Source organism: Crotalus tigris, unplaced genomic scaffold (genome assembly GCF_016545835.1).
Source record: "Crotalus tigris isolate CLP2741 ecotype Arizona unplaced genomic scaffold, ASM1654583v1 scf7180000017545.3456711, whole genome shotgun sequence".
NCBI lineage: Eukaryota > Metazoa > Chordata > Lepidosauria > Squamata > Viperidae > Crotalus > Crotalus tigris.
In genome coordinates, this window is record NW_024096464.1 from 1,035,296 (window position 1) to 1,056,811 (window position 21,516).

The following is a 21,516-nucleotide window of genomic DNA, read 5'->3' on the forward strand; positions in this document are numbered from 1 at the left end:
CACCCCTTGTTGGCTCAGTTGTCTGCAGTCCCCGCGGGACGCGACTGCTCGCTCGCGCTCTCTCTCTCTCTCTCTCTCTACCGTCGCAACCAGCCCCCTCCTTTTCCCTTGCCCTCCATCCTAGCGCTAGGCAGCCAGCGAGAGAATCCGCCCACCTTATCGATCCTGAGAAACATTATTGGAGCGTTTACGAAGAGCCGGTAGCAGATTGGACAGGAGTTCTTTCAATCAGTCTGGTGGGCGGCCGTATCTTAGAAACGCCGCTGTCCTCATATTTGCTTATGAGGCGAATTTTGCGAATGGGTTTTGAAAAGTATTCTGGGTATTGTAGTTTAGTGTGCGTTATCGCAAAGGGATTTCCAAAGGATGGAATGCGGAGTTAAGATATATCTGCTCTTGGGGTGCAGCAAATCGGAGGTAACGGTGACTTCCAACTAGGGACACAGTCCTAAACTGGACAAACACACAGACGGCAGCACTTTATCTTGCTGTAGCAGAACTATTGACTACTTTCTTCCTAATGCACTCTGGTGCTGAAAGAAAACTGCTTTAAACTGAGTCTTTAATGAACTACTCTGGGCATCTCCGTTGCAGTGTAGGATCCCCTGTAAATTTATAATTATAGAAAAGATGGGCGGGCTGTAATCTGATTTAAAGCAGACTGAAGTGGTAATTTAAGAAATACAGAGTGGATTGTAAGATTTACTACACATCATCGCTTATTTTTCTGGAAGATAAACTATATGCACAGTGCACAAACTATATCCCAAAACTGTTAAATCTCAATTGTAAAAATTATAAAATTACAATGTGAAAGGGACTATTTGGACCACTGAATCCAAACTCTCTCTCCATGCAGTAATCTAAACTAAGGCATCCCCGAAAGACAAGTCCAGCCTCAGCTTGAACTGATTCAGTTAAGGAGAACCTACAAACTTCTCAGATTAATGGATTCAGATGTTGAACTATATTAACTATTACAAAGGAGGGATTTTTAAAAAAAATATTACAGTCAGAATCTGTCTTCCTTTAACTTAAATCCATGAAATCCATTAATCTATGTCAGTGATGGCGAACCTTTTAGAAACCTAGTGCCCAAACTGCAACCCAAAACCCACATGCATTGTCAGGTGCTGGATGGGTGTGGCCCATTGGCTGGGTGTGGCCCATTGGAAGGGTGTGGCCTGTTGGGTGAGCATGGCTGTGGTGGTAACAGCAGACTGAGTGGAATTAAAAAGTTCAATCAATTCCAACTTTGCAAGATCTTTTTTTTTTCCTGCGAGAAGTTGAAATTGACTGATTGATTGAATCTTTTTTTTGCACACGGCAGCAGAGGCCTAAAGCGAAAAGGTTTTATAAAACCCAGCTGAAGGCCTACGACTGGGGCGATGGTGCACGTGCCCACAGAGAGGGCTCTGGGTGCTGCTTCTGTCACCCGTGCCATAGGTTCGCCACCACTGTTCTATGTCCTTCTCCAAGGGAAGATGCCAAAAAGATTTGTGACTTTTTTTCTGAGATGTCATTTCCAGTATTTGAAAAGACCTATGCTAGTGCACTTAACTCTACCCATCTTCTCAATGCTAAACATGCCTAACTCCTTTGAATTATGTTCACATAATTTAGTTTTAATCCACTGATCATCCTCATTAACCAGTTTTGAAACAGTTCCAATTTTTTTAGATCCTGCTTTTAAGTATGGCATCCTTATTTGAATATAATACTCAAAATAACATCTGACAATTTGAATTCTAATAATTACTCCCATTAATTTAGAAACTACATTTTTACTAATAAAGTATAAAATTGTTTTTTGCTGCCACATCACATTGATTCACATTCAGTGTTAATCAAGATATTTTTTTTCACTACTGCTTCATTTCAAGACAGTTTCCCTCATTTTATACCAATGCATTTTATTTCCTACATGAACAACTTCTCATTTGTCTGTTACACATCATTATTCATTTCACCTTGCTTCTCTAACCTATCAAGGTAACTATAGGAATATAATCTGTAGGGTGTGAGCTGTCTCACCCAATATTATGCCATCTGCATATTTTACAAGAATTTGTTCCATTTCTTATTACAGAATGAGCTCAAATTACAAAAAAAAAAAAGAACGGGTGGAAAAAAAGGAAAGTCAAAGAAACGGTTGGTCTGCTAGTTGAAGAAGATGGCAAGATTGTGATAGACAATAGGAAAAGTGCTGGTGAGTTGCTTAATTCCTTAATGCTTTGCATTTGTTTTTGTGCAAAAAGAAATAGTGGTACAATCTGTCAAAAGCTACATATGGGGACAGAAGAGAAATACAGGCCAAAAGAAGCAAGAAGGGGTGAGAGAATGATGTTGCTTTGATTGAACTCAAGTTGCTGGGGCAGAAGAACAGTAGTACAAAACAGTGTTGCTTTCATAGGGATGAAGGATCTCACAAGTACAATATTGGATACACACTAATGCACCAATGTGAAATATATGAAAACCAGGAGATGCTATGGTGTGTATATTCATTTACTGTAGTGTGTATATTCATTATTCATTAGAAGTAGTGGACTTCAGCATCAACTGATAGGCATCAACAAATTTTCTTCATATCATTTAAAAGTATATACAAGCACAGGACCAATGTAACAGTTCTGACTATTTTTCTCTGGCAGAATTCTAATGCATTTTGCCTAAAAGCATTGCTGAATAACAGAAAGCCTTGGGGGAATTCTTTGTCATTGCTTCTTGCCTCCTACCAAAACTATATCCTCTACTCTGGCTTTGGAAACCGTTATTAAGATAAATCACTTTGTAAGTAAAGCTAGACATCAGAACAAAGAATAAGGATTGAATGTTAAATCACAGACTGTCATTACTCTGAAAGAAAAAACAGTTTTGAAATATTATTCTATTTATTTTCAAGTATAAACTAATAGCATATTGACTCCAAGATTTTTCAATATCAATAAAGTGTTAGCTCTTTTATTCTGTTAAATGCATATTGCAACAATTGTGGAACATTACATATAATTTTTGCTATAGTATTTTGTTGAAAGACCCAATCAAGAATAAAATAACATTCAATCAATAGTATGAAATTCAGAAGACAAATAGAGATAATGTAGAATAGTGCAAAACATAGAGATTCTGTTAAGTTTATTTGTGTTGAAATTTTAATTTTTTACATTAAATTTTGCATCAAAATTTTACAGTTAATATTTGAGGAAATATCAATTTACATCTGTCTTAATTTGCTTGTGAAATTTCTATTGCACTCTATATACAGGTAGTCCTCGACTTATGACCACAATTGAGCCCAAAATTTCTATTGTTAAGTGAGATATTTGTTAAGTGAATTTTGCCCCATTTTATGACCTTTCTTGTCACAGTTGTTAAGTGAATCATTGCAGTTGATAAGTTACTAACCAAGTTGTTAAGTGAATCTGGTTCCCCCATTGATTTTGTTTGTGAGAAGATCATAAAAGGTGATCACATGACCTTGGGACATAGCCATGGTCATAAATATGACCCAGTTGTTCAGCTTTAATTGATATTTCCCTTGCTGAAAGTCCAATAGGTTAACTCTGAGACATTGACAGATACTTTCTCCTGACTACATTCAATGGATCTTTCTGAGACAGACATGAATTCTGCCCATGCAGAGACATTAAGTCACAACATCCTAAACAAGGGGGACATTATGGGATGAGACAAGAGTTATATTGTACCTCTGAAACAAAAGTGAATGTGGTACAAAATACTTTTTCTCCAGAATAAAGCCCACATTTTTCTTAATTCACCTTCATTTTTTATATCTAAGTTGCAGTTTAAGCTGATCCAGTAATGACACTGGGATGGTATCTGACATTGTGAATGTCATATATATATAAACCATTCCAGATAGGCTCAGATATTCAAGGGCTTAGTGTCCTGAAACACTGCTACTCTGATTTTAGACCATCTTCCAAATACTCCATACACACCTGGGATCTATCAGGATCATGATCTGATATTGCTGTTGTTCACTTTGTCCTGTTTGCAGGCAAGCTTGTATGTATATGTTGCCCTTGCTTAAATGTATATGTAATTGAACATGTATCTGCTTTCAAAAGTGCTTTATCTTCATTCATTTGCAAAATATGAGGAAGCAGGTATATCGAGAGATAATGCTGCTATCTGTAAATCTCTTATTTCATGAAGTAAAGGACTGAAACCTAATTCCTTTGTGCATGCTTGTCCCCAAACAGTACATTCTCATACATCAAGGTTAGGAGGAGGATGCACTAAATCTGTACTCATTTTCCAAAGTTCTCCTTTAGGTCCTCATCAGAAATTAGGAATGACATTTTTCAGGGAATGTTCTCCTAGTGGTGTCCTGCCTGTACACCTTCCCATTTGTGGACTGATCAGAAACATTTTTGTTTGGACTGCTAGGCAAAAATATTTTTTAAAAAAACATGAGATGTTTTAGAAAAAGACCACAATATTAATAAGCTTCCTTTTTTATGTATTAAATTTTTGCAAGTGCTTCTGAAAGCTCCGCTGAAGTACAGAGTATAATTTTTAAGAGAGAATTAAAAATGGTGTATTGTGGATACCCAATGTACCTGTTTTCTGTTACACAGAAAAGTCTTGTTAAAAACATTAACATCAGTTGGGAATTGTTCCTAAATTTATGTTTCAAACTGAGAAAGCCCCTCATCAGTCTCACTTAGCAACAGAAATATTGGGCTCAATGGTGGTTGTAAATAGAGGACTATCTGTACAAGATGCGTCTTTTCCTTTAAAGCAGGGATCCCCACCCCCTGGTCCGTGGACCAGCAACCGGCCTGCACAAACAAGCAAAGCCCCATCCGTGGGATGCAGACAGCACACAAAACCACACCTCCTCCGGTCTGTGGAAAAACCTCTGTCCACGGAACCGGTCCCTGGTGCCCAAAAGGTTGGGGGCCTCTGCTTTAAAGGCTGATAAAAGGCTGGATTTTTGAAAGTAGATATGGCACATATGGAGTTTCCATTACGCTTTAAGCGTAGGATGCTTTGCAGGATTTAAACAACAGACATAAGGCTCCTACTATAAGTATCTTAGGCACGATTAGAGATGTAGCAGCAGCTAGCAAACCTGATCTGCAGAAACCCTTTTCTCCATCAGTCCTGGCAAGGAACAGTTATAATCTCCTCAGATTAAATTCGGAGGGAGACAGTACTTGGTGCCACCTTCTTCCTAGCACCACCTCTGAGAATATGACAAAGACTCCACAAGGTTAGTGGCTTTATTCATACTAATTGTTCCTGGTTGTTTCTAAAATAGAGAGGAGAAAGTAGAAAGAAACCTCTCTTTCTATTCTTGCTGCTTCTAAATTGCTTTTTGATAAAGCTAGACTATTAAAGCAGTCTTACTACTGTTGTTCTGATGGCTAATTGTGTTAAACTTAATTATAGTTAAAATGAAGTTGTACAACTAGAGTATAATACAAAGAAAAGAAGATACCTTAATATGTTACCTTGTAATTGTATAATTTGTAAAAGTATGTTCGGCTGAGTTTATTCATTAACTGTGTATAACAGTTTTCCCAATGTGATATTCTCCAGTTATACTGGATTTCAAGTCAAAATTATTCCCAACCAAGGGAAGATTAGATTGGGAAAGACTTATGTGTAGAATGGCAGCCATAACTGAGAAAAAAACAATGCAACAAAAGGGATTAAACTGAGACACTGTGCTTGTGCTACTCTCCTATATATATATATATATATATATATATATATATATATATATATATATATATATGTAGGTTTTTGGTTGTTCGGGTTTTCTCCCGCGTAAAATTGGAAGTAAAATTGGAACTTCCAATTTTACGCGGGAAAAAACCCGAACAACCAAAGACCTACATACAAATACCCGCGAAAACCTCAGAAAACATATATATATATATATATATATATATATATATATATATATATATACTGTATATATGCATATCTATGAACTGAAGTTCCAAATGATAAGCATACAATCCTTACAAATTGCATTTTTTAGATGCTGGATCAATAATAAGCATTTACTTATTTTGACTGGGTAGTTAAAGAAACCCCCTAGGAATAGCATTCTACAGTAAGTGACAGGTTAAAATTGTTACCAAAATAATACTATAAATTTATGGTGCCTTTGCAATATTTCTTTGAGCCTCCTGGACACAAAACAGTGCCTAAAATGAGGCAGCAAAATAAATGGTCCACCTCTAGCTTAAAGTTGTTTTTTCCCCTTTCTCTGAGCCCATATTCAGATTGAAAAATTGACTCCAAATAATTGATCATACTTTAATGTGAAATTGAAGAGTAGCCTTAAAAAAATAGAGCAGTTTATTCATCGCTTCAGTCTCATTATATGACAACCTCAGCTAGGAGTTTTATGCGTTTTAAGATTTTTTAAAGTATATTTTTATATAGTTATTTTTGAATTGTATTGTTTTTAATTGTAAGCCACTCAGAGTCATTTATATGAGATGGGCAGCTGTATAAATTGGAAGAATAAATAAGAGTCAGAACTTCAGGTCCATTGAAGTTCAGGACTGACTTTGATAAACTTGCACTGAAACCATCCCCTTCGTGTACACTCCAGTAGCCCTCCTGGGACAATCCATGCTCATTAGCAATGTCATTCCTTTTTCCCGGAATAATTATTTATGCCATTGCCCTTTTTTCCTAAGATAAAAACTATTCCTTAAAATATTTGTTTTCAGCAGCATGTTCTCTAGGTACATTGGAAAAAATAATTCCTGGAATATCCAACATATTTAGTTTATAGCCAGACATGGATGGCTGATGTTTTTATTAAAGAAATGAGTTTTTTTTGAAGAAGAAAGAATTAAGGAATAATTTTGAAATCATTTTTCAACTGACAAGAGGGCAGAATAAACCCAACTAGTAGTACATTTTTCTCACTTAAAAGGATAATGTTATAATTAATTCTCAATTAATTTGCAGTGCATAAGTATTTCATATTATGTAAATGTATAATTATCTTAGTTGGTGCATCTTGGTATAGTTTCTAAAAAAAAAATCCAGTTACTGAAAAGTAGTGTTCTTTTTTCTGCTATTACATTCATCTGCGTTTACCTTATTCATTATCACTATATCTCATATTTTTGGCTTGAGATCATATTTCACATTAAAAATATGAATATATTAAAAATACACAGTATTCAAATTTCATAAGAAAGTGAGCAGCTTGTGCTCATATTGTAGAATAATTGGTAAGGTGATGCACTTTCAGTCTTCAGGACTATTTTACCTTCATATTATCAAATCAGTGAAATGTTATTCCAATAAGAAAGACTGATCTTTTGGAATATGAAATATGAAACAATTCCATAATTTTCTAAAGGTGCAAATGGTTGCCATTTTTCCTTTTTTTTAAAAAAGGGACTAAGGGCAAAACTGGAGAAGCTAGTCAATAATTCTACAGAGTACTTCTAAAGCAATAGTTGTAAATGAATTAATAACGTTAACTCAATTAGTTCCAGCAGAGGAAAGGAGGAGAAGCTTTCTCAGAAGCATTGGAAGTAATAAATTTCTGTAAACATTTACTAATGTGACTTACTTATTCATTTACATAGTCACCCATAATGTAACTATAACCCTGAGCAGCACACAAAACAGTGAAAACAATACAATCTCTATAAAACTCTATAAAAATTCCTGGCTCCTGGGACAACTCTCTCTCATACTATGCATCCATATACCATATGGAAGCACAAGCAATAGAACACAGTCAAACTAGAGTCTTGGACTTCAAGAGGGCTAATTTCAATAAACTTAGAGAGGGTTTGGGAAGGATTCCATGGATGAGAATCCTCCAGGGGAAAACAACTCAAGAGACTTGAGAAATTTTGAAAAGTGAGATAATAAAGGCCCAGTCTAGCACAATACCAACAAAGAGGAAAAATAACAGCTCTCAAAAGAAACCAGCATGACTGCATAAAGAACTCTGTGATCAATTGAAAGATAAAAAGGACAAGTATAAAAAGTGGAAAGAGGGACACATAACTAAGTCAGAATATCAGCAAATAGCCCGAGCCTGCAAAGATGAAGTGAAGAAAGCTAAGGCTCAAAATGAATTAAGGCTTGCAACCAAAGTCAAAAATAACAAAAAAAGCTTCTTTCAACATGTAAAAAACAAGAAAAAAGTGAAGGAAACGATTGGTCCATTAGTGGATGAAAGTGGCAACAATGTGACAAGCAACAGGGAGAAAGCAGAACTATTTTTCGCATCTGTCTTTACACAAAGAGAAAAAACAGACCAACCTATCAAAAATAGTGCCATAAAAAAAATAGAAATACAAGTTAAGATAGGCAAGAAAATGGTAAGTGAACACCTGTCCAGCCTAGACGAGTTCAAATCACCAGGACCAGATGGATTACACCCCAAGGTTCTCAAGGAACTGGCAGATGTGATCTTAGAACCACTGAACTATATTTTTCAAAGATCTTGGAGCACTGGGGACTGGAAAAGAGCTGATGTAGTTCCCATCTTCAAAAAAGGAAAAAAAAGGACCCAGGAAATTACAGACCTATCAGCCTGGCCTCAATACCTGGAAGATTCTGGAAAAGATAATCAAACAACGAATCAGCGAACACCTACAGGCAAACAAAGTCATTACTAAAAGCCAACATGGGTTTGTCAAAAATAGATCATGCCAGACAAATCTTATTGCATTCTTTGACCAAGTGACAAAATTAGTGGACCAGAGGAATGCTGTGGATATAATTTACTTGGACTTCAGTAAGGCATTTGATAAAGTAGATCACAACCTACTACTTGATAAGATAGAAAAATGCAGGTTAGACAGCATCACCATCAGATGAATCCATAGCTGGCTGACTGGCCGTACTCAGCATGTGGTCCTCAATGGAACCACATCTACATGGAGGGAAGTGTGTAATGGGGTGCCCCAGGGCTCTGTTCTGGGCCCAGTACTCTTCAACATCTTCATCAACTATTTGGACGAGGGGATAGATGGGGAACTCATCAAATTTGCAGACAACACCAAGCTGGCAGGAATAGCCAACACTCCAGAAGACAGGCTTAGGATACAGGAGAATCTGGACAGACTTGAACACTGGGCGCTATTGTAAGAAAATGAAATTCAATGGTGAAAAAAGTAAGGTTCTACATTTAGGCAAGAAAAACCAAATGGACAGGTATAGTACAGGGGGTACCTTGCTCAATAGTAGTAACTGTGAGAGGGATCTCGGAGTCCTAGTGGACAATCATTTAAATATGAGCCAGCAGTGTGCTGCAGTTGCCAAAAAAGCCAACACAGTGCTAGGCTGCATTAACAGAGGGATAGAATCAAGATCACGTGAAGTATTAATACCACTTTACAATGCCTTGGTAAGGCCACACTTGGAATACTGCATCCAGTTTTGGTCACCATGATGTAAAAAAGATGTTGAGACTCTAGAAAGAGTACAGAGAAGACCAACAAAGACGATTAGGGGCTAAAATATATAAGGAACGGTTGCTGGAATTGGGTATGTCTAGTTTAACAAAGAGAAGGACAAGGGGGGACATGATAGCAGTGTTCCAATATCTCAGGGACTGTCACAAAGAAGAGAGTGTCGAGGTATTTTCCAAAGCGCCTGAAGGCAGGACAAGAAGCAATGGATGGAAACTAACCAAAGAGAGAAGCAACCTAGAACTAAGGAGAAACTTCCTGACAGTTAGAACAATTAACCAGTGGAACAACCTGCCTCCTGAAGCAGTGAATGCTCCAACACTGGACATTTTTAAGAAGAGACTGGACAGCCATTTGTCCGAAATGGTATAGGGTTTCCTGCCTGAGCAGGGGGTTGGAGTAGATGACCTCCAAGGTCCCTTCCAACTTTATCATCATCATCGTCATCATCATCATTATTATCTTGTGAGTTTACCTTCATTCTATTGCAACGCTTGTGGGAAGAGCCAGTCATTCAAGGCCTACTGGAAGGCAAGGAGGGTGAGGGTTTGATGGACCTCTAGAAGAAGGCAGGGGCAGCTACAATTTGTTTCAAATGTTTTGAAAACTTGCTACAATTGAAAGCCATCATAAAATAACTATTGCCTGGTAGTTAAGATATTGTTTTTATCATGGATCTAGTAAATAGTTTTTCCTCCCAGTTATCCTCACTCTCCCATTGTAGACTACCATATATGTCTTTACAAAACGGGGGAGATATACTGAAAGATCAGAACAATTAACTCTCGATACACTATATTCTGATAGCCATAGTACATTACAAACTAGACATTTATCTACAGAAAGTACACTCATGTGAGTTTTGTTTTGTTTTGTTTTTAATTGTTCTGCCTTACCCCTGACTTCAAAACATATAATAGCAGTTAATTTTGTTGCTGATTTTGTAAATAGTCATATAACAGGGATTCTCCTAGCTTTGTTCCCTCCTTTTCAGAGTGTTTCTTCCAGAATTTCTAACCAGTTTTAAATATCAGGTACCCAATTAGATTGCAAAATACTGTAGCCTTTTTAAAAAAGGGGGGGGGAATGCATTTGCATTATCTGCAGGAAGACAAAAACATACCTTTTCTTCATTGTTTATAGACTGATCCTTGCACCTTGGCATGGAATTTTTAAGCACTTTTTGAAGTCATATTATACTTTCATATTGTCTCCTAATTAAGGAGCTGTCCATTTCTATGAATTCTCACGTTGCCCTGTGTGCTTCTTAGAAAATGCCCAGTTTTACATAAGCTATATGATAGCAAGAATTCATATTGGACCTGAGATGGAATTGAGTTTTTCCCCACCACTGTACTTGTCTTTCAAGGCTTTCTGAGTCTTTTGGCAGAAGAATAATCCCCACCGCTTTCCTCTGGGAGTACAGAGGAGTGTAAAAGACTGTCCAAGAATTCTTCAGAGTTCAAATGACTGAACATTTTGATTGGTTACCAGAACTAGATAAACTTTGTGAACAAGTTTCCCAATATCCTGGGTTCAGAACTCAGGGTTTCCTCATATGGATGTAAAATCTTTATGATGATTAAATGGTACTGAGCAGGGCAGGAAAGCAACCTTATTGCCACCTAGTGCAATTCTGGATTTTTGTAGCCCATTTGCCTTAGCCATGAAAATCGTCTAGGTAAATTTGGGCCAGTCACTCTCTCTCTCTCTCTCTCAACCCACAATACAGGCTCAAGAGACAAGTCAGTCAGTCCATTTTTGTCTCAACCAATGATCAACACTCAGTTGATCCAGCAAAGAAAAAAGATGGATCGTGCACTTACGGGAAAGGACTAGAAAGAAAAAAAAAATGCTAGTAACTACACAAGGTTCTTTAAATCAGCTGCTTCTTTTGCAGAGAAGTCTACTCCTTATTGGCTGAAGTCGGACCATTTAGAGAAATTAGCATTTTTTCATGAAAGCCCAGGCTGCCCATTTTCAGACCAAACTGCTGGCCTAAAGGCTGCAAGAAATTTTATGCCAGAGGCATTTTATGGGTGTTCATGTTCTTACCTACAGTTGTAACGGTCAAGAATGTTATCACTCATTTTTTATTCTCCATTGTTCCTTTATCGTCGCTGTTCAGGCTTTTCACTAGCATGACTCTTTGACATTAGTCAATAGGCAGAGCGTCTTTATTTCCAACCGCTGAACTCCAAGACACAACATTGCATGTTTGGTCAGGTGGTCTCAGTCAACCATCCTGTTGGAGGTTTTCTAATGGGAATTCTGGGAAAGTTCTGCCCTCTCCTTGCTGTTACTGACTGAACAAAACTATTGGCTAGCTTTGCAATATCTTTTTGCAAAATGCAGTTCCAACCTGTATACTTATTTTTTGAATACTATTATTCATATTTCATTGGCTCACTCATCAGCTCACGACCTTTTTGCATGGAACCACTGTGTATAATACACTTCTCAATTCTAGGTATTAAGAAAGAGCTTATGACCAAATTACATACAGGACCACTTACTACTATACCCGTGCTCCTGTTATGTTGCCCTAGAAATAATCAGCATATCTCTATGTGCATTTCTGTGTGAGTGCGTGAATATGTATATATATATGTACGAATGCATGTATATAAACACTACCTCAAGTTGAGCTAATCTAATAGCTACATGGACATGCCCATAAAAATTTTCTTGGCAGATGCACAAAAGCAATAATTATCACTGAATATTTGTGATCACAGGGATTCAAAGAAATCAAATTACTACACTATTAAGCATTGTATGGTGATTCATCACTATCTGAGATTTGTGCAACTTCATCTTTCTATATTCAGCTACAGTAATACAAGAACAACAAAACAACAACAACAACAATAATAAAGTTGGAAGGGACTTGGTGGTCATCTAGTCCAACCCCCTGCTCAGGCAGAAAACTCTATACCATTTCAGGCAAATGCCTGTTCAGTCTCTTCTTAAAAACGTCCAGTGTTGGAGCATTCACAGCTTCTGGAGGCAGGTTGTTCCACTGGTTAACTGTTCTAACTGCCAGGAAATTCCTCCTTAGTTCTAGGTTGCTTCTCTCTTTGGTTAGTTTCCATCCATTGCTTCTTGTCCTGCCTTCAGGTGCTTTAGAGAATAGCTTGACTCCCTCTTCTTTATGGCAGCCCCTGAGATATTGGAACACTGCTATCATGTCCCCTCATCCTTCTCTTCATTAAACTAGACATATCCAATTCCAACAACCGTTCCTTATATGTTTTAGCCTCCAGTTCCCTAATCATCTTTGTTGCTCTTCTCTGTACTCTTTCTAGAGTCTCAGCATCTTTTTTATATCGTGGTGACCAAAGTAGTTGTATGGAAAGACAATGAGATGACAGGAATATCTGAAAATGCAAAATATACTGATTTTTTAAATCCAGAATTTGGCTCATTTATTTGGGTGATTGTGTGGATCCCTGTACAAAGTCTGAAGAATGTTTGACACGCGTGAGATCTTAAATTTTTTCAGTCCCTGGAAAGGAAATAGATCACGTACGATGCTTTGTCTTTGATTTAATGTATATCTGTATTTTTTTTAAAGCGATCATTTTCTATCTGTCTAGGAGTAGTAGTGGTTGCTGTCCTGAGTTTTTTCTTCATTCCTCCCCCATCTCCCAGCAGGTCTCTCAACACAGCAACTAACAGAAAGTCAGAAGTTATGCAATTCCAACTCTACCTCCCCAGGCATCAACAACAGCTGTAAAGTTGGATTGCGCTTTTAAGCATGATTTTATGCAATATGTATTTTGTTCTAATTAAATTGTCTCTTAAATGTGGAAAAGATTAGGTTAGGTTGGGCTAACCTGACCTGGTATGAACACCAGATGGAAATTTCAATTTAGTTACATCACTAAATTACCCTTTAAATATAATGTACGCTATCTTTGTACATCAGGGTTCCAAGTCTTTGAAAGTTAAGTCATTGGTCAATCTATTTGGAATCAATGGAACAGATTAAGCAACTAAATACTAATGTGGGAGTATGCTTTCATTAAATTGAGTGAGGATTACCTCCAAATAATAAACAGATTCATATGTTTTACATAAATGCACATGAAGAGGCAATAATCTGTCCTTTTTTCTGTCTCATAGGCTTCTGTTATATGACTTTGATAACTCTGAACACACTTTGATAATCTGATTAGAAGATTTTCCTGAACAAAGCTTCTTCTCCTAATGCTATAGTGACCATGGCCATTCTTAAAGTAAAATTCACCAAAACCAAACGAGACAAACTGGCTCAAATCCTATGGATTCTCAATTGGTTTTCTGTGATATCTGGTGCAGTTGTGTTCAGCCTTGGACTCTTCCTAAAGATCGAAATAAGAAAACGCAAGGAGGTGATAGCGAAATGGGATATTAACTCTGTTCCAAATACTTTAATTTCTATTGGAGCCATAGTTTGCATGATCAACTTTTTTGGAGGTAAAATATGTTATGACTGCACGGATGCCAATAAATTTAACCGCTGGAAGCTGATCATGCTCCCTTATATTGTATGCACTCTCTGTTTTACCTTCTACATCTTTGTGGGTGCTATTATGTGCTATACTATGAGAAATGAATTGGAAGAATCTCTATATCTGGGATTGGGAAATGCTATTAAATTCTACAAAGATACAGACATTCCTGGAAGATGCTTTTTGAAGAGAACTATAGACACTTTGCAGATCAGATTCCAGTGCTGTGGAAACAATGGTTTTAGGGATTGGTTTGAAATTCAGTGGGTATCACCTCGTTATCTGGATATGACTTCAGAGGATGTTCTAGAGTAAGTATTAATGTCCTCTGATAAAATAAGCTTGAACCTAGGCTTCAACAGGATCAAGGAGACCCAACTAGATCAGCGGTCCCCAATATTTGCGGCTTGGTGGTCTGGCTGGGATGGAGGGGAACCTGGCTGCATGAGTGGCGGGCCGGCACACATGGAGCTCCACTTGCATAAGTGGTAGGCCAGCATGCATGCACATGTACATCAGCCCGCTACTTGTACGAGTGGAATTGCATGCACGTGCGCTAGTCTGCAACTTGCGTGGCCCAGTTCCAAATAGGCCGCAGCCTGGTAGTGGGCTGTAGCCTGGGGTTTGGGGACCCCTGAACTAGATGATGAGGAGCCTGAAAGGCATGTGTTTTGCTTGAGAAAAGTTATGGAGAGAAAATACAGTACAGTACTGTCAAATAACTGAGGGATGTCATCTCAAATATGGAGCAGATTTCTCATTTGTTCAAGAGGGCAAGTCTAGGCCAGTGGGTGGAAATGGTAAGAAACCAACTTGGCTTTAACATTAGAAGAATCATCTGAGAGGCAAGGTTTCTGAAACATGGCAAACTGTTCAATAATAAATCTCAGTCCTTTCCATAGTAGTATCTCTACTTTACCTGAAGTATTGAGTTATCTGTAGATATATCCAGCATTGAAAATTCAAAATTGAGCAAAATATTGGATTGCATTATGGATGCGGAATATTCTCACATCAAGGGCCGCTCTTATTTTTGTACAGCAAGCTAGAGAGAAGTACTCCAAAAACAGATAGGACCAGGATGTATAGGGCAGGGCCAGGACAATACTAAATTTAATTTAAAGTAAATGAATATATTTTGTATGATTACCTTACCATGCATTTAATAGTTTATCCTTTCCATCATATTAAGAATAACAGTTCAGTAGTAACCTAGAAAGGGGCCTGCAGATTACCTTCACCTCTTTTTGGTAGCCTAATTTAGGCAGAGAATTCTCTTCACTAAATTACAGTACATGATCTCTAGAACGTCTTCCAAATCAGAGTAAAAATGGAATGATGAAAGCTGTCTTTTCTAAACCACTATGTTTAATAATTTAGCAATTAATTTTAGCATGAAAGTATTTTTTTCCTTCAAAGAAACACTGTTCTATAACATAAAGTAAAACCTATCATTTTAAGCAGCCTATTTTGACCATTAGCTGTTTTTGGGGGGGGGGGGGTTCCAAGGGAGAGGTCAAGTTTTTGATGAGATTTTTTTAAAGACTTTTTTTTTTAAAAGTACATTCAAACTAGTTTAGGAATTACACTGTAGTTGTAATCTACAATGGTTTTTGAATGCTTCCTGATTGAAAATGGTAGGAAAGTGTGCTGCCGGTTTTCAGCAATTGTACTTCTCTATACATGCAATTTTGTGATATTAAGATTCTAATTAGAAACATATGCCTAAGGGGAAGTGTAAGCCTTTGTCCTAAACAGAACACAAGTATCACGTGACAGCAGTCCCTTATGATCTGCTAGGAGTTAGATCTGTGGGCAATCCACCTGATTTCAGAACTATTTCTCTTATCAATCTCTTCTTTCTCCCTCAATGTTGCTTGTATTTGGGTTCCTCTGCAACAACAGGAGAAAATCATTTCCTCCTTTGCTAACCACTTTAGGCAAAATTATAACCATCTGGTATATACAGTGTTTGAGTTCAAATCTACCATCAGAAGATGACATCTCTACAAAATAGAACATGCCTCTTATGCATTTCTGCAGGGAAGGTCGATCTGAACTCATACAATATCTAAGTGGTTAATTTAGAGACCTCTAGAAAGCAACCAAACTTTTCCTTCCAACAAAATGCAGTGAATCAGTAAATTTTAATTCTCTTGTCCGAATTATTAGCCATTTTTACACAACTCTCTTCCTCACACCCCGCATCTTATTGCAGTCGTCTAAAAAGTAATATTGATGGGAAATTCTTGGTGGATGGAGTCCCCTTCAGTTGTTGCAATCCAAACTCGCCCCGACCATGTATCCAGTACCAGCTCACCAACAACACTGCTCACTACCGTTATGATGTTATGACAGAAGAACTTAATATCTGGATGAAAGGATGCAGGGAAGCCCTTCTGGATTATTACACTGACATCATGAGTTCCATTGGCATCATCACGTTCATCGTTTGGGTATTTGAGGTAAAACCACATTTACTGAAGTGTTCCTTTCATAAATGTACAATTTGTCAAAAGAAGGAACAACTTACTATGGAATGATTGGTGAGGAAGAGACATACCACTAAAAATATTGCTGAATGCATATAATCTTTTCAAGAGCAATTTGCAATTGCAATTAAAATAAAATTAAAACAGGAACTCTTCTCCCCTCCCCCATCCTACTAAATATACTGCATTGTTTGAATCCAGTTTTCCATACAAGTATGTATGTTTATGATAAGAGACTGGGATCAAACTCTTAAATTAAATTCTCTGAAAAGCAAATTGGCATCTGGGAAGAAAGCTTACACATCAGGTCTCTTCCAGGCATCAGAAATGGTATGGAACAGTTTTTGATTTTGTGCTATAGCACATAAAAGCAAAGTTCTTATTCATTGAAACCTACTGATCTAAGCAAGTGAAAAAAAAGATAGTTTGAATGAAAATATTTTATCTATAGTAGCATTTCAAGGATGTTTGAAACTATTTTCTGAACTACTAATCTGGAAAAAATTAGAAAACAGAATAAAATAGAATAAGGAATGTTACCTTTCTGCTTTTTTATAGTTTCCATCATCAATTATTCCAGATTGTTTAGAGGGAAAATTAAACAGATTAATGGGCATTTTAAGAAATTACATTTTAATAGCAAGAGCAACTATAGTCCATTATCTTCCTTAATGGAAGGCTGTGATTACTATAGCTTTTTAGGCCTGATACTACCAAAAATAAGTGATACCAACAGAAGAGAATATATGTAGCCCAGAGTTAAACTGTGAAGCATTGGTTCTCTTAAAAGCTTGACATAGATTCCTTCCCTTTTCACCCACTTCTCACAGCATTTTAATAGCAAGAGCAACTATAGTCCATTATCTTCCTTAATGGAAGGCTGTGATTACTATAGCTTTTTAGGCCTGATACTACCAAAAGTGATGCCAATAGAAGAGACTATATGTAGCCCAGGGTTAAACTGTGAAGCCTTGGTTCTCTTAAAAGCTTGACATAGATTCCTTCCCTTTTCACCCACTTCTCACAGCAGAGAATTAAGGTGAGGTAATCTTGATTTTTTTCCTCACTCACTCCCCCCTTCCAAGGCTAATGTTTATGTAATGACTTTCTTCTTCAAAGTTATGTTCATACAATCTACAAGCTCAGTCTTGGCAGTGCCACTGCTAGTGAGATTTAAAGGTTGCACCATGAATGTCTTAAATGGTCTCTAGTGCATATATTCAGTAAATATTCTTTAGCAACACTGGGAAACTGTAGCCAAAGGTGTTAAGAATTACGTATTTCTCAAAAGCAAACAACAACAATCCAATAGTGAAACAGTTTTGTGTAAAGAAAGAGCAAGAGAGTGCCAAGCAGAATGAATCAGGAGGAAAGAATGACATGTTACATGTTTCAGTACCATTCAGCTTGGTGAAAAATGAATTCAGAAGGAAAGGATTAGCTCAAATCCTTCTGGTTAGAAAACAGGACTCTTCATATTTTCAAAAGTGCCCCAATTTAACTGTGAGTTAAAGTTTTTCACACCAAATAAACTAACTGGTCCAAATATTTAAAAATTCAGGCACATGGTGGTCATCATCACCAAACTCTTAAATTCTGTGTTGTGGTGCACTATATGTAATTAGTGGAATCGCAATTCTCTAATGTTCTGTTCATTTGGATTACTTTTTTTCAGCTACTGGTCCTCATTGGGGTTCGTTATCTTCAAACATCAATGAGGAACCTTCTTCTACAGGCGGATCCACTCTGTGATTCCGATGGCTGGTTATTTGAAAACAGTTTTGTGGAAACTGCCATATGGAACATCAACAAAATTAAACATCTTGGCAAAGGGAGCAAAGTATCCAGTGTTTTGGATAATTCTAATATGGATGTTCACACTGCAAACCATAATTCAGAAAATACTCTTCCCAAATATATCCCTGCAGCTTAATTGAATGTAATACTAAAGACTTGACAACTGCATCATAATGTATAAGTAACATGGCAATTGGTTTGTGCGATGTGCTATGCCATGGCTGTGCCATACAATATATGAGTTTGCTTGCTTGCTTTGGTTCCTCCCCACCTTAGCAACCCATTTTGACTCTCAATCCTTAAAGAGATGGTGTTGGACCAATAACAGAGTAAGAGGAGTCCAAAGCAGCGTTTGGTACTCTGGGAATAATCCTAACAGTGAGTGGACTGGTAACTGTTAAGGTGGTTGCAACTCTTGAAAGGCCATCATCATCAGACAGGTTTAAACAAAAACAGTTTTGAGCACAGTGTTCGAAATAGTATTTATAAACATGGTAACTCTTCTTATGTAAATTTTGAGTATCAGTGAATATCTGGGATATCAAGTATAAAGAATAACATTTCAGAGGAATTACTATTGATTTATGTCACTTGCACTACTATGAGCATCTAATCCAGGGTTGGGAAGAAGGAAAACTATAATTCATTGCCAATTTCTCCTTGGCCATCTGTTGCTTACAAGTTGTGGGAAATTTGTAAATATGACTGATTCATTTGAGCATTTTGTTTAAGCAGAATATATTCAGAATCAAATAACTATACTTAGTAAGAAATCTACCTAAATATACTTTGTAAAATTAAAGTATTTATCCGTAGAACATTATGTTCACTGCCTTGAATTATATATGGGATAAAAGTTGGGATAAAAATATCAAAACAAAAAAACAAACAAACCCTGATGGTAATTAAAAAGGCATGTAGTACAGCCCTAGTCCTAGCTTTCCACTAAAGGGGTCATCAGGCCAAGAGAGTTTGTTTTTTAGAGATAAGAGAAATCTTTTTCAACAAAAACAGATTCAAGAAGTTGCAATTTTTGTTCAAATTATTAATCAAAAGTCAGCGATGACATTAGCAAGACAAATACGAAAGATGCAGTAGCATCTGCTTTGATACAGAAATAATTTAATGAAGATTTCTAGTATTATTTTTTCTATATATGGAATGCAATTATAAAAACACTACTTTTCAATCTTGCTATGCGTGGAAATTACCCCTTACATTCAAGGGCCATATTTTTTAACATATTACTGGAAAACGAAAAAAAAAGCAATTGTGAGTAAAAAATCCCTGAGCCATTGAAAACCTAGCTTTCAGCACGTACAAAATCCAGCAACTGATTTACATGTGTTGACTTGCCTCATTTAATGCTTTTTTCCAATATTTCACAGCCTCATGTGTGAGCTGCACTGAAGATACTGTCATTTGAACTACATCTCTGCTGTGTATGTTCTGTCAGACCCTTGGGAAATAAGCCTGAATGAGCATGAGAAATGAGCATGAATTTACTGGAGAAATTTCTAAAATCTGTGCTGCTTTTTTTAACACAGGATTCTTATAGTCATAGTTAATGGGCCATGGCAAGCTCTGAGGCAAAGAAGATATGTCAAAACCGAGGCCTTGATATGTTCTCTGCCTTTTCTTTGTTCTTTTTTCTTTAAGGAACAGTTTCTCTTCCATCCTGCAAGATCCTACAGAGCAGGTATACTTCATGTCCCATTCAAAATTTGTATGCCAGTCAGAATCCATATTGAGTTAGGTGGCCTTATAGAGATGTTCCTTTCTCTCTTATTTTTCTTAAGTTCCTATGAACTAATTTAATGTTTTTATTACTTAGATTAGCATTGGCCAGAAAATCAACAGTAGGCATCTTTTTATCTGGGAATGAGAAAAAAATTGAGTTTGTATTACAGGCACAAACAGAAAAGAAAAATCTCCTTTTATTTATTTTTTATTGTGTTTTTAAAAGAAGAAAGTAGGTAATGTTTAAATTTACGTTACAATATAACATTTGGTACATATATTAAGGACTCCTTTTAGCATGGATTTTGTTTTATGAATTATTTTATGAATAACCTTACTATTTTACAAATATTATTTGAAGTATTGTTATGTTTGTTGCATACAGTATAAAATGTTATTAGACTACGTGTGGTAGATATGAGGTTATGACGGTACCTTCTGAATAATGTATTCATTATTTTTGTATAACAATAATGTATAATATAGATTTTTAATCTCCCTTAAGAACTAATTTAGTCTGAAATTTGTTGGGCAATACAAGTAAAGATTACTTGCAATAACAAATGTTTTTTTTTCCCTATTCCTGTTTTCCTGCAGTACAGTTCCTTCCCATTTTGGGATACGCCAAGAGCAAAGCATTTAATTTTTGATATACATTAAAGCTAACTGGAAGCTCTCAGAATTAACAAAATTAACCTGCACGAACACATTCTCATTCTGAAAGGATTCACAATAAATATTAACTTCCTTTCCAGCATACTTTGCTCTTATACTTTGTGTAGTGCTTCACCCTCAGGTTGTTATAATGCTGCACCCAAAGATAAATCATGGACAAAGCTGTTTACAGATTACACTTATTTTGAGACCTGCTATACTAAAAAAGGAAACAGAAGCAACTAACGTGGTAAGAGGAGATTAAATCACTTTGTTCTTATATCCAGATGCATTGAAAACTACATATATATTTAGAACCGCTGCTGCAAAAGAATGAAAATACTGTTAACTGTTTTTAATTTGGATAAGTGGGAAAAGTCAGCTTATTGATGATCCAGACAGTTCTGCTTTTGATCATTTAGCATTTATATCTGGGAAGTTGTATGCATGCATTTTTTTTCCTAACCAAATTCAAGCCCACAAGTTTCAGTATGCAGATGTGGGTTAGTCATTTTCCCTTAAACTAAGATTCTTCATATTCTTTGTGTGATGTTTTACAAGTGAGGTGTTGGCAATTTAGTCTCAATGAGCTTGAAACTCAGAGCAGGTGCCAATTAAATCCCAAAAACACATGATTGGTTTCCTGGCTTCGAGCAATTTCTTCTATGATGCAGTGTTGTCGCCATAACAAGTGGAGCTTCCGGTATCGTTCATGACACAGGTGCAGAGGATTGCCTCTTCTTCAAAGAGAAATAAAAATACAATTATTAGGGTTTAAAAAAATAATATTTAGCAGCATTTTATTTGACCTGCTCAGGTACATACCCCAGCATGAAAGAATTATAGAGTTGGAAGTGGCCATTCAGGCCAATTAATTCAAAAAACTCACTCAGT

At 36.7% G+C, this 21,516-nt stretch overlaps 2 protein-coding genes across 5 annotated transcripts in view; one reads left to right on the forward strand and one right to left on the reverse strand.

The window, feature by feature from the left end:
- Positions 1–11: 11 nt before the first annotated feature.
- On the forward strand, positions 12–20,425 carry LOC120301865 (photoreceptor outer segment membrane glycoprotein 2-like). 2 transcript variants are annotated; one of them, XM_039329716.1, is made up of 5 exons: positions 12–417; positions 2,090–2,209; positions 13,572–14,250; positions 16,158–16,404; positions 18,107–20,425. In XM_039329716.1, exons 3-5 carry the CDS (start codon positions 13,670–13,672, stop codon positions 18,362–18,364), a joined length of 1,086 nt encoding a protein of 361 aa, XP_039185650.1. In that variant the 5' UTR covers positions 12–417; positions 2,090–2,209; positions 13,572–13,669; the 3' UTR covers positions 18,365–20,425. The 2 variants fall into 2 exon arrangements, with proteins under 2 accessions (XP_039185650.1, XP_039185563.1); XM_039329629.1 differs by lacking the exons at positions 12–417; positions 2,090–2,209 and adding an exon at positions 5,068–5,245.
- Positions 20,169–21,516, reverse strand: part of UBR1 (ubiquitin protein ligase E3 component n-recognin 1) — a 71,372-nt gene continuing 70,024 nt past the window's right edge. For all 3 annotated transcript variants that reach the window (XM_039329415.1, XM_039329333.1, XM_039329502.1), the window contains exon 47: positions 20,169–21,362. In XM_039329415.1, coding sequence (XP_039185349.1) covers positions 21,221–21,362 — 142 coding nt within the window. In that variant the 3' untranslated portion in view covers positions 20,169–21,220. The remainder of the gene's footprint in view (positions 21,363–21,516) is intronic.